This window comes from Notothenia coriiceps, unplaced genomic scaffold (genome assembly GCF_000735185.1).
Source record: "Notothenia coriiceps isolate Sejong01 unplaced genomic scaffold, NC01 NC01_scaffold00014293, whole genome shotgun sequence".
Classification (NCBI taxonomy): Eukaryota; Metazoa; Chordata; class Actinopteri; order Perciformes; family Nototheniidae; genus Notothenia; species Notothenia coriiceps.
The window spans coordinates 54,337-67,445 of NW_011346994.1; the positions used below are offsets into that span (position 1 = coordinate 54,337).

The 13,109-nt window shown below is 38.8% G+C and overlaps 1 protein-coding gene across 1 annotated transcript in view; it reads right to left on the bottom strand.

The window, feature by feature from the left end:
- Nucleotides 1-1,871: 1,871 nt before the first annotated feature.
- Nucleotides 1,872-13,109, bottom strand: part of lrrc1 (leucine rich repeat containing 1) — a 22,409-nt gene continuing 11,171 nt past the window's right edge. Inside the window, exons 5-14 of the mRNA XM_010774616.1 lie at nucleotides 10,450-10,506; nucleotides 10,044-10,107; nucleotides 9,297-9,371; nucleotides 8,751-8,895; nucleotides 8,281-8,399; nucleotides 7,439-7,522; nucleotides 6,104-6,219; nucleotides 5,016-5,188; nucleotides 3,869-4,008; nucleotides 1,872-3,298 (exon numbers count right to left, since the gene is read on the bottom strand). Coding sequence (XP_010772918.1) covers nucleotides 3,140-3,298; nucleotides 3,869-4,008; nucleotides 5,016-5,188; nucleotides 6,104-6,219; nucleotides 7,439-7,522; nucleotides 8,281-8,399; nucleotides 8,751-8,895; nucleotides 9,297-9,371; nucleotides 10,044-10,107; nucleotides 10,450-10,506 — 1,132 coding nt within the window. The 3' untranslated portion in view covers nucleotides 1,872-3,139. The remainder of the gene's footprint in view (nucleotides 3,299-3,868; nucleotides 4,009-5,015; nucleotides 5,189-6,103; nucleotides 6,220-7,438; nucleotides 7,523-8,280; nucleotides 8,400-8,750; nucleotides 8,896-9,296; nucleotides 9,372-10,043; nucleotides 10,108-10,449; nucleotides 10,507-13,109) is intronic.

The window sequence follows — 13,109 nt, forward strand, 5'->3', positions numbered from 1 at the left end:
AATATAAGGGATTAAAAGATGCAGCCTTGACTTAAGGTCCCCAATTTGTATTGAACTGTACTTATTCAACTGATTTCTAAGAGTTTATAGATCAGGGGTGCCCAAACTTTTTTCACCGAGGGCCACATACAGAGAAATATACGAAGGGCTGGGTCACTCACTAGAGGTATATTGCCTCATAAATTCAGTTATAAATCAGCAAAATCAATGGAAATGTAAATTAATCGTGTGAGTGTTGGCAGCTCATCCCTTAAAACAGAAGCCTTAGATTGATTATAATAAAGGAGAAATAGGAAGGGTGTATTTCAAGCTTGTTATGTAAATAAGTCATTGGGCTTTTATGCTAAGATATGTTAGAAAATGTTTCCAACTTTAATAGACTGAATTTATTTGAAAAGTGGTCTTATTAACACACGAACACTACTGTAATATCTTTTTACATTTATATTTAAGAACTACAATATAAGACAAGCACAAGTTTCATTTCTGGGCTGTATTACATTATACTTTTTGAATTTGCTGAGGGCCAATTCAAAATAGTCCACGGGCCCCATTTGGCCCCCGGGCCGTAGTTTGGACACCTGTGTTATACATGTATATTAACATTGTACATTGATGCCTTTGTCTGCTCTGAACAGATGACAGTGTTGTGAGTTTGCATTTCATTAAAAAAGAATATATATATTAAAATAATGACACATCTAGACTAAGTGTAATTCTGCAGCACGACAACAGTTGATGATCATCAGCAGTGGAAGTGGCTGATAAGAAGATACCTGGAGTGGAAAAAAGATCTCCTCATGTTGTTCTGTGTCCTCTGCATCCTTCTCTGCGCTGGAGGAGCGAGCACACACTCCAGCGCTCACCAGGTTCCTAGTCTGCTGACGCTGTTTGTTCTCCCCCTGATCAAAGCCTGAGATCATGGCCCAGTGCTGCCTACCGGAGCTGGGGAGCGGGTTAGTGTGAGGCTTTTGACACTCCTGGAGATAGTCAGGAGACGCCGGCCTTTGCTGAAAATGTAATTTTAATGTAATATATTGACGGAAATAAGAAGTGACAGTGTTGGATGAATACTTTGATAAAGCCACGTCCATCATAATGATGCGTAAACTGGTCATGTGAAGTCCGATCATAATAAAAGTCAGATAGTACATCATATCCAAGCTGACTCTAGAAAAATGCTCATGCTTTCTAGAAGGGCAGCATTTATATTTATTATTTGAGACAAAAACAATAGTAAAATCCGGCTTAATTTTCAACATGCAAGCTTATATTGTTGCACCAGGGGGCGCAGAGTGCAAATCCAATAGTCTTACTGGTACAATTGTTTTTGAAGAGCTTAAAAGCAGTCAAGCTGGAAGATTGATATCAAAAGCTTAATTTGTCTTTTTCTCTGCCCTTTTGACAACGTGTTTCTTTTGTTGCTTCTTTAGGAGGCAGAGAAAGAGAGATTATCTGTTTTTTTAACCTAACTGATAACTCAAACACCACATTTTTCATTTTCAAACAGAAATGTACAATGAGATTTAAATGAAAGTGCATATGCAACAAACATCATAATACTGTATACATAGGTGTATATATACATTCAGTCTTTACTCTCCCAGTGTCAGTACAACATGCAGCACGTGCAGGGTAGACAAGTCAAATACATGCTGGCAGAGCTTTGCAGAAACACCGTGCACTGCTGGACAGACAGAAGCAATGGAGGGAGGTCAGGAACTGGAATATCTGATTTGTTTCCTCAAAGAAAACCACTTTAAGGTATTTTTGGTTATAGGTTAAAAGAAAGACCACACCAGATGTACCTTATATTATTGTAAATCAGATTGTCTCTAAACTCAATCATTGAAAAGGAATAAGAAACATACTGTTTAGTGTTGCACTCATTTTATTGATCAGTGGTTAAAAAAAAAAGTCATCCAAATCTCCAGGCACAGTGTCCGTTTGAGATCCGTTTTGTGCAGTTTGATCAGAACATAATTAAAAACATAAAAGCCAACACTTGAACCAATTTCTCTGGTCCACTTTTTGCACTCAATTTAAAAACAAAAATAATACAAATGATCGTGTACCATGTAAATAATTTGAGAAGCACTGAGAAGTGCATTTAAGTTCAACTTCTAACAACCGCATTTTTAAAAGGATGCCATCCTTGTGGTACGAACCTCATTTTCACCAAAAACCTAAGATGATTATTATATACAGTACTCTTAGTTAAAAAGGAAAGACAAACCTTTTTTTTAAAATAATATACAACCATTTTTGGCATCTATTTGAAAAACATTGCAAAGATGTGAAGCTCAGCACATATAAATAAGACAGCATCGTTACTTCTGCTTTATTAGGTTGCAGGCGAGTAATTAATGGTTGATGTGCAGTACTTAAATCCAAACTTAATTAAATCTAGTTATCCAAAAATAGGTCTAGATGTTTTACAGATCAACAAAGAGTTTGCAAGGCCTTCCACTCACCCAATGACAACTGTATGGATTGAATAAGACATCAGTGACTGTGTTTTATCATTTCGTTGATTTAAAAAAAAAGGAAAAAAGTACCAACTTAAAAATCTGCATCTGATTCATAAATGTGCTATACATATTTATTTACATCTGAGCTGCCAAAAAGTATAAAAGTATCAATATTCACAAGAGACTATACAAGAATCCTTAATCAGTAGGTCCAAAAACTCCTGCTTTTATGTTTGCCCGAAATGTAAAAAGAATTCACCCAGTGTTTTAAAAATAGATAAAGAACAAATATATAAGACATTTATGAAGGTTTGACCGTGTTATAAAGACTTATAATAGTGCAACTACCTAATGTGTATTTTTAAAAAGAGGTATTAGAAAAGTAATACATCTTTAAAATATTTTAAAAGGAGCATCTCTGTGCAGATTATTGCTGCTGACATTAATTACAAAGAGGAAGGCACAGCGGCCCTGGCAGACGGACACGTTTTACGTAGGACTGGCAATGGAGTACAGGCAGTACACTTACAGGTGTCCCGGGGTTTAATCAGAGGAGGGGTAGGCCACACCGGGGGTCGCAAGGTATAAAAAAAAAAAAAGGGTCTGCGGGGGTTGTGCGGGACGACATGGCGAGACACAGGAGGTACAAAACATTTGTGAGGTAAAGTTCACACAGATGTGGTCACTCTGTCTGCAGCGTTATTGACCTCGTTTTTGTTGGAGTCCAGGCCTTTGGCAGCGTTCAGGTCTTTGCGGAGGTTCTCCGCCGCTTTCTTCATCGTCTTCAGCTCGCCGGGGTGAGGCGTGGCCCGTCGCAGTAGTGTTCCCTGTGTGAAGGAAACAGATTCAATTTAGTGGTGCATTCTGTAGAAAAAAAGAGGAATTGTTCATATCTGTTGTAGGCAGTAAGCTGTTTCCAGTACAAAAAGAGACGTGGGGTCCAGACTGATACATCTCCAAACTATAATAAGCATTTCCAATAAAACAGTTTCCATTTACTCATTTATGATTCCCACAGAATGACCTGATTCAAGTAGTATAATCTAGGTATTCCAGAGTATTGAGGAATCTCACATGTCAATAATACATATGAAGATTCATTTACTTTTTTGCCTGTATTGGAAAGTACAGCAGAAGACAACTGGAAAATGGGAAGAAAATGCGGAAATGGCACTGCCGTGTTTGTACAGTTTAGGTATGTTGTTGGTAAATAAATGCTAAAACCCCATCTAGACACAAAACAAGCTGCTGTCCATTGATAGCCAACCTCAGCTGGGCTGAATGTTTGTGTGTACAGACAGAGAGATCGAAATACTGTTTCCTACAATCCTGAAGCTAGATTGATAGATCTCTGGATAGATTTCTGTGAATTTTGCCCTTTGGCATGTTGGTCTTACCTTCTCGTCATCCTCGTCCTCATCATCATCCAGAAAGTGAATGGCACTGATCCTGTTCATGGCTTTGTTGTCCCAGGTGTCGTCTGCCACGTCGTTCACCAGGCTCTCCAGGGCTCCACAGCGGGCGAGATTATCAGAGCCTGTGGTCGTTTTGGAAAGAGACAACACCATTTGTGTTAATTTAATTCACGCAAACTTCAAAATGCTCAGATACAATTACAGAGGGTGACCTGAAGTGAATAGGAGCAGATGGAAATCAATATGGTTATGATTGCTTGGCCGCAACATGCCAACTCAAGAAATGAAATCTGTCATATAACCCGGTGCTCATAAGAGAGAGCCTGAAACTGCCAGATCACAGTTTCAAATCCTGGATTAGTCATAGGCTTACAGCAACACAATCTTCCCTGCCCCCAACCTCAGATTCAGCCTCACACATATGACCTCCGCCAGTCTTCAATCTGCGATGGCACGTCACAAAATAAAAGAATGCATGTTTTTTTTGCCGGGGAGAAGAACATCTAGTTGAATGCAAACTACAGTAACATGCAGGGAAAATAGGATTGAATCCAGGCATAGTTAGGCGCAAGGATGACAGCAAAGAAAATAAACTACATTCAAATTCTGTATCAGGCAGAGTTAGAGGCGACCCTCAGCCCCATCTCTATACCCCACAGTGGGCGAGCTTTTAATGGCAACGGGCCAGCTGCTGCTAAGCCTCTTTAGCCGTCCAATCCAGCGCAATTCTGAAAAACATAACCAAGGAGGGCCTCAAGGGACGCGAGTCTGTTATAGGCCGTGATCCCTAGCAGAAGCTCGTAATCGACAGTCACTGCAGGGAAGGATCCTGAGGACCCTCGACTCGTTATGCTTCCCCGAGCATATCATGTGATAATGTCATCCAAACCGCGGGGCACTAAATACTTGGAGACGATGCGACTAGTGATGAGGAATGTTACTCGACTGTCACCATTGAGGCACCAAAACGTTCCACTTGAGGAGCCAGACACTCAAGGAGCAAAGAGACACTGATCTACAAACAAGTAGTGCAGTCGTTTCAGTCAGTGGAACACTCCCTGTTTCTGATAACACCCATGACTCATGCGGGTTACTGGAAACCCCTGAGGATAGTTTGGAAAAACATTACCTTTAGTGTCTGGTTCACACGGCTGCTGAGGCAGCAGCACGCAGGTGAGCACCTTCTCGCCCGACTCGGGGTCCTGGTCCGTCTGGAAGGTGAGGAGAGGCTGCGACTGGTTCTCAGACAACCATAAGGCCTTCAGTCGAAGCGTGGTCAGTGACAGCGGTAAGTGAACAAGCCTGAAAACAAACAGGATATAAATCAAATCAGGTAAGAAAAAGAGAAAACATAATTAAACAAGCTAAAATAGAATAAGACAGGTATAAAGATACAAGGAAGAATGTTAGAAATAGTATTATTTTAACAAAATAAAAAAGGCAGCAGACTTTCAGCATTGATTTGAAAAAAGTGAGAGTTTCAGCAGAGTTTGTTTCAGATTGAAGGAGAATACAAACTGACTTTGGCTCCCTGGGTTTAGATGTAACTCTTGGGACAGAAATCAGACTGGTACCAGGCAACCTGAGGGGTCTCAATGGATCATAACATAGCACTAACCCATACAATGCTCTATAAAAAGCTTTTGTATTTTAGTGTCAGTTATTTGACAGACAGGAAGCCAATGTCGAGACTTCAGAGCTGGAGTGATGTGATCCACTTTCTTGGTATGATATAAAGAGAGCACAAGGTACCTGCAGGCTAGCAGTTGTTATGACAATGTGTAGGAGGGAAACGCTCTCCAGACACAGAGAGGTGAACAGGTTTGTGTGAGACTAAAGAAGAAGACGTCACTGCTGCTTTCTCTGAAGAGAAAAGCTTGGACCATAACAGGTAGTGGCAGAGAAGCAAAGCCAAAACAACCCCTGACTGATGGTGAGTAATATGAAGATCATAGATATGCATCAGAAGGTAAAAATAAAAACTGAATTTCCTCAAGCATTTATCACGTATAATGACATGGAAAACTAAAGTCTGTAAATTAATCTGTATATAGGAAAATGTTTTCGAACACATAAAAACATTATTTGCAGGTGTGTGAGTCTTCAAATAAGATAAGATAAGACAGGACTTTATTTATCCCGAAGGAAGTTGTTGTGCCAGAGTTACAAAGATACAATAAACATATTCAAAATAAATAAAATACAGATTTGTTGTACCTATTTCCAGAGACATCGAGCACGTGCAGATCTGTTGCCTGCGACAGCTCTGACGGTATCCACGTCAGTCTGTTCTCTCGAACACAGAAGACATTCAGACCACTGCAGCCCCCAATCTACAAAACAGAAGAGACACCATGATACGGCTGTACGTTAGTTAGAGTACTTGGAAGGATAAACACATAGTATAGGTAGACAAACATGTAGGTAACACTTTTTTAGGAACAACTAGTCCTAGCAGCCACATAACGGAAGATGTGTTGGGCCAGCTGCAGTTGTGATCCATTAATCTGCTCAGGAAACAAGTATTGTGAATGATCAGATTAAGCTCATCATCTACACGGGTTTATCTGATAGCTGCTTAACACCTCTCAAGTCATCAGTAAACAAGGCGTGAGGAGCAAAACAAAATAAATCACACTTTGTTAAGTCCATGTAAGCACGGACTACAATCAGCTAGGAAAAAGTGTTATGAGTCGCTAATCAACAATCAATAGAATCCATAAAACTGGACCAATGGTCAGGTAGCTCAGAGAATCAATACTTGGTCGCCGTGGTTACACTGCGATTGTTCGAGATGTCATTTCAATGCTGGTTTGAGAAAACGCTGACATCATGGATTCATGATCTAGGCCTGCTGTTATTTTTCTCCCAACCCCGCGGTCTTTGCATCATTATGACACAGGGGCATTGTACGACGTCTGAAGAAGCCTTTCAGAGGAAGCGTAAACTTAAACAGACAAGAGGTTTAGAAAAGAATGTCACGTACAAACACAATGGAGACACTCAGACGGAGCTGAACCAACAGAGAGCCGAGCAGTAAACTCCACAAGCAAGAGCATTGTTGTTGATCCAAACGTGAGGGAACTTTACACGGTTTGAGCCAATGAAAATCCATCGCAGTAGAGAATTGCATAACAACAAATGCAGTCTAACAGCATTGCATCAGTGTACTGAAAGCTTTTTTTATTTGATTGAAGGAGAAAATTATAGCCTTGTAACTTTTGAATGTTATATGTATGTCAGATGTGTCAATCTAAACCATGACCCTTTTGGACCTAAAATTACAATCAGCTGCTGCTTAGACCTGGAGATGTAGAATGTATCAATGTGGGCCATCTACAGGCTGGCAGAGCAACATCTTCAGTTATTTTTACACTAACACCTGCATAAGTAATTCCCCTGAGGGAACAAAACCTACAATGTTATATTTTGTGTAAATGTACAACTTCACCTTTAGAGTTTTATAGTCAGTTTCATGAATTGCTTCTTATAACACTCAATGGATCTACATGAAAAAAAACATTTGAAATAAAAGATATATGCGAAGCTTACCTCTTTCGGTAATGACGTTAGCTGGTTTCTGTCACAGTTGAAGTTGGAAACTCGCTTTAATTTCCCGATACTCCTAGGCAAACTCTGTAATGAAGGAATGTCAACAATTAAAGCAACGTAGTGAGTTTTAAAAACACTGGAAGGCACAACAAGAGTATTTCCTTTTCTGGTTTGTAACTGATTTATTGAACCGTGTGTCCCACGTGTCAATTGTTCCAAAGACAATATACACAATTAAATCATCCATGTGTATTCAGCACAGTGCAGTGCTCTCATGCACAGACACAAAAGGAGATGTTTTTCTCAGACAGACGCTACATTTACTCACACACAAAACAGAAAAGCATACATACTGTATGCATCCCCTGAATGTGGCTTTCTATCTCTGTGGGAAATGTATATTTTATTGTCATATTCCAGATGTTTTAGATATCAGTGTTAAGCTCCAGACGGTTTAAAAACATAGCACAAAAGGCAGGTTGTTGAATGCTTTTTTTAGCCATTGAATGACTCAAACGGCATTTTTCACCACATTGGATGAAGGTAAAAGGCACAAACAAACAAATCTATAATAATTGGATTTAATTTGTCATGAGGATAAGATCTTTATTCTTTCATTATACCAAAACCTTTATGTAATGTACTGCTTTCATATTAACTGTATTTATGTGCCAAGTACCTGGTAATAGTTAAATGAAAATAGTTAGACAGATATGCAAGGATATTTTTAAGGTTTGGAAATTGGTGTTGCCTACAGCTATTTTCAAGTTAGTTACAATAAGCCACAATCTGTAAAATAACTGAAAGATGTTCTTTACATGTTTAAAGAAGTTGTAACATACCTGCAGCTGGTTCTCTGTGAGCACGAGTTCAGTCAGGCTTTCACAGTTACCGATGCTCTCTGGGAGATACGTTAGCCTATTCTGATCAGCTTTCAATATAGACAGTTTCCGTAGCTTTCCTGCAGAGAGAAAAGAAAAAATGATATATATTAATCAAACAAACATGGCAGTCTAGCAGACTAATGACGCAGTTACTGTGGTAGTGAGCAAAAGTACTAGTGAGCTTGAATATTTACTTCAAGTGGGTTGTTTTCACACCAAAGCTTGGCACGTTGAACATATTACGTTCAATGGGTTTTATATTATGAACATGCCAACAGGCCATTTTGAATGAAACTTTAGGAAATAGCTATTATTTAGCATATGTGAAATTACCCAATGAGGACAAAATAGCTAAGGTAGTCTGACGATACACAAGAAAAGCTCTTATGACAGATTCGTAGAAAAGCTAGGATGGTTGCCATGCCTACCTATGCTTTCTGGCAGCGCATCGATGAGGTTCTGAGACACCAGCAGGTCAGTGAGCGACGTCAGGCCTCCTAACTCCTCTGGAAGTCGCTCCATTTTATTTTCTGATACATCCAGACACAACATGCTTTTCATACTGCCCATCTCCTAAAATTCAGAGCAGAGACTGGTTGTAAGCAAATATAATCTAAAAGCAGTAATCCATCACGTTTATGCATTAGCACAAGCTTTATCTCAGGACTTGGGTGTGGTGTCGACACTGATGCTATTATCAAAATAAATACTTTTAAAAGAAAAAAAATATATATTTTTTTTTTTAACTAATATTGCATAATATATCGTAGTTACAGAACTTTGTTTCAGGGTGTTGGCCAACATGACACCAAGACAGCATTTGTTTTTTCTTTGGGTGGATAAGACAAATGTTGCACATTGTATTTTCTGATTATATCGAAATACAATAAATATAACTATATGAAATGGTGGTTCTCTGATCAATACAGAGAAAATTAGATAATGAAATATAAGAGAGAAATTGATTAGCTCACTGAGGGGATTTCAGCCAACTGGTTTCCATCCAGCCACAAGTCCTTGAGGCTCACAAGACAGCCTATTGACTCTGGCTGTGTGGGAGGAAGAAAATGAAAGGAGAGACAATGAGAGCCGGGATAACAGAAGAAAAACACACAGCAAAGCATTGATGTATCACATAAGTGAGCTGATTTGTAACTTAAATGAAATTACATTTAACATTGATTTATTTATTAACTTATTCCATTTAATTCTAAATGAAATCAAAAATGTAGTCGGCACATAGCAACGTCCAGCCTAATGGAGGCATGCGCACTAACGGTCAATGTAAAAAAGGGTCCTTTACTCCATATACTTCTAATCCTCAAAGAGTTCGGAGCTACCTTTTAGAACTGTAGAATATATCAATACCCAAAACCGAGAGCAGAAGAAAACTCATCCAACTAAGTAAATAACTGCAGTGCAATGTACACATGATAACTTATAAATACAATTAAACACAAAAAGACTCATTTCTTGACACTCTAACTTTGCTTTGTCTGCGAGTAAATCATTCACCATGAGAGTCCGGATGCGCATATGTGATTACAACTAGGAGCCAAAGCTCAACGCAGATGGCTGTCCTCCCATCTGAGTGATAAGAAGTGAAAGCTGTTCTCAAGGGATGCTAATCTACTTTGACTTGACAAGAAAAAAGGAAATGGGAAAAGTTTATTTGGCTCACATTTCCTGGCATCCAGAAGAAAGAAAAAAACACAACTTACCAAATTGTATAGTTCATTATTTCCTAGGTCCAGCTCTTCAAGTCTATGGAGCATGGATAGTGACCTGTGGATGACACGTGGAAATGAATACACAGTGATTAGGAAAATTAAGCATAGTTTGAATAATAGGTTTTATTCAAGATAGAACTACTTAAAAAAAATGTAACTATCCAAATCCAAAGAAATTGGATAAATACTTGCAGACAAAGTATATTTTGGATGACTATAATGTGATTATTATTGAAATGATTGTTACTTTAAAGTGTCAGCATATAGTGGTGTTATTATGTTGTCTTTTGTTTGTTGTAGATTGAGAGTCTGGTATGAAGGGTCTTGCATTTGCTGTATGATAACGTATTATAATAAAAACTGATTATGTAGAAAGTGCAGTTGATTGAATACTTACTCTGGTAGGAATGTGAGCAGATTTTCTCTGAGTTCTAGTGATACCAAATTGGAAAGACTGCAAAGAAGGGGGAAAAGAGAGATCATTAAACGTCTCTTTAAAAGCCATGAACTGTAGTTTCTATAAACTCATAATACCATCACAGATAAAGATTAAACATGATCAACAAAGAGATTTTAGTGAATGCCAAACACAGTTGCGAAATGTCTCCTTGCAATCAGATATCTGAGAACAGGAAGTACTTTGGAGGCGTGTCAGTGTTATCGGGGACGTAAAATCACGGCAGCATAAACAACGACTGCATGCTTTAAATGAAGATGAAAAATGTCTATCATAGACCAAAGGACAAGGTTGGGTTATTGCACTGCTGGTTATGCATACCTCAGTACCGTACACCCACCCAATTAATGGAGGGTTTTATGACAACTAGTACAGCACAAAGTTCATCTTGTTGATCTAAATAACTCTGGTGTGGGATTAGAGATGGTCAGAGAGAGTCAACACAAAGCCTTTCCATTCACAACGTGAGCAAATACATGTTTGACTTGGACCTAAAAGGGATTAACCTAATCCAGTAGGTATGTTTTGAAGTGTGACAACATGATGTGTAACAGCCACTTTCCCTTAATCTTGTGCTTTACATTCACCGCAGAAGATGGATTGGAGAGATGATGAAAACAGCCGCAACCAACTGCATCAAGTGTCTCCGGTTTCTGTAAAAGCTTTTGGTCAGAAAACCTCTGCATCTCTGGGTAATGACCACTGATGTCATTTAACCTTTTGAGCGCTAATCTTATCCTCTTCTAAAAACCCATACCATGTTTTTCATTACCCTCTTCCCTTGACAGAGAGCAGGCCTTAAGTCAGCACATTATGTAAGATTGATATGGGACATACAGTGGGGCAAAAAAGTATTTAGTCAGCCACCAATTGTGCAAGTTCTCCCACTTAAAAAGATGAGGCCTGTCATTTTCATCCTAGGTATACCTCAACTATGAGAGACAAAATGAGAAAAAAAAAATCCGGAAAATCACATTGTCTGATTTGTAAAGACTTTATTTGCAAATTATGGTGGAAAATAAGTATTTGGTCACCTACAAACAAACAAGATTTCTGGCTCTCACAGACCTGCAACTTCTTCTTTAAGAGCCTCCTCTGTCCTCCACTTGTTAACTGTATTAATGGCACCTGTTTGAACTCGTTATCAGTATAAAAGACACCTGTCCACAACCTCAAACAGTCACACTCCAAACTCCACTATGGCCAAGACCAAAGAGCTGTCAAGGGACACCAGAAACAAAATTGTAGACCTGCATTAGGCTGGGAAGACTGAATCTGCAATAGGTAAGCAGCTCGGTGTGAAGAAATCAACTGTGGGAGCAATTATTAGAAAATGGAAGACATACAAGACCACTGATAATCTCCCCACAGTTGATTTCTTCACACCGAGCTGCTTACCTATTGCAGATTCAGTCTNCCCCCGGTCCTTGAGTTTGACACCCCTGCTCTAAGGGATGATGCATGCACACTGAATGAAAGCCTGCCTGTGATTCAATAAAATGATTTTATATTGCTCCTTTAGTGATCTTAAGTCTAGTTTATTGACTTTTAAATAATGCTTTGCATCTGATAGATGGGCCTTTTAAGCTCAATGTTAATCTGATGTTGGACACACAGTATTTGGCTCAGTGATGGACCTGAATTAGATTCCATGCAAGACACAAAACGCCAGATGGATTCTCTGATGAAGATCCACACTGTAATGGATTATAGATGCATGGGCTAAAATTAGGCAAACATGTTACCTGTGTTGAGTCGGGCTGCAACAAAAGGATTATTCTTAAGTTATCAAAGATTAATCGCTTGGTTTATAAAATGTCAGAAAATAGGGAAAACTTTCAAGGTGACATCTTTAAATGTCTTGTATTGACCAATTATATGTCGTTTACTAAGATATAAAATCTCAATCATTTATAGACATTTAAGGAGGAGCCTGTGACCTAAGGTTTTCATCGTCATAACTACACTGTAGCTATGTACGTATAACCAATAAAAGCCTTGAACATTTACATGAAACTTCTGTTACCTGTTCTTTATGTTGTAGATCTTTCTGTTGTCACATTCAGCTAATGCTCATCCAACTCTAAACAGATAAAGACCAAATGAGGATTAAAGCTTGTGTTTTCATTGGAAATGTTAGATAAAATTCTGTTTTGTGGTAAGTCTTCTTGTAAACCATGTGCTACCTAGCATCACAGTATTGTATGTATTCAAATGCACTCAGCTCCAAAAATATTTATCCTAGAAAAAAACTGCGTCTCTTTAGAAGTCTTCAAGTTCATATTGTTCATGTTTGTCTTTTTTACCATGGCAACTGCTATAAACTGAATATAGACGGGCAGCTGTGATGTCAATCTTTGTATATGATGTATACAATTGTCCTCCCGATGAAGTCAGTTGGGGCTAACAAGATCTCCTTACATCCTTTTTCTCATGGTACGGCATGTGCCCCACATACAGTGGGGCAAAAAGGTATTTAGTCAGCCACCAATTGTGCAAGTTCTCCCCCTTAAAAAGATGAGAGAGGCCTGTAATTTTCATCCTAGGTATACCTCAACTATGAGAGACAAAATGAAAAAAAAAAAATCCAGAAAATCACT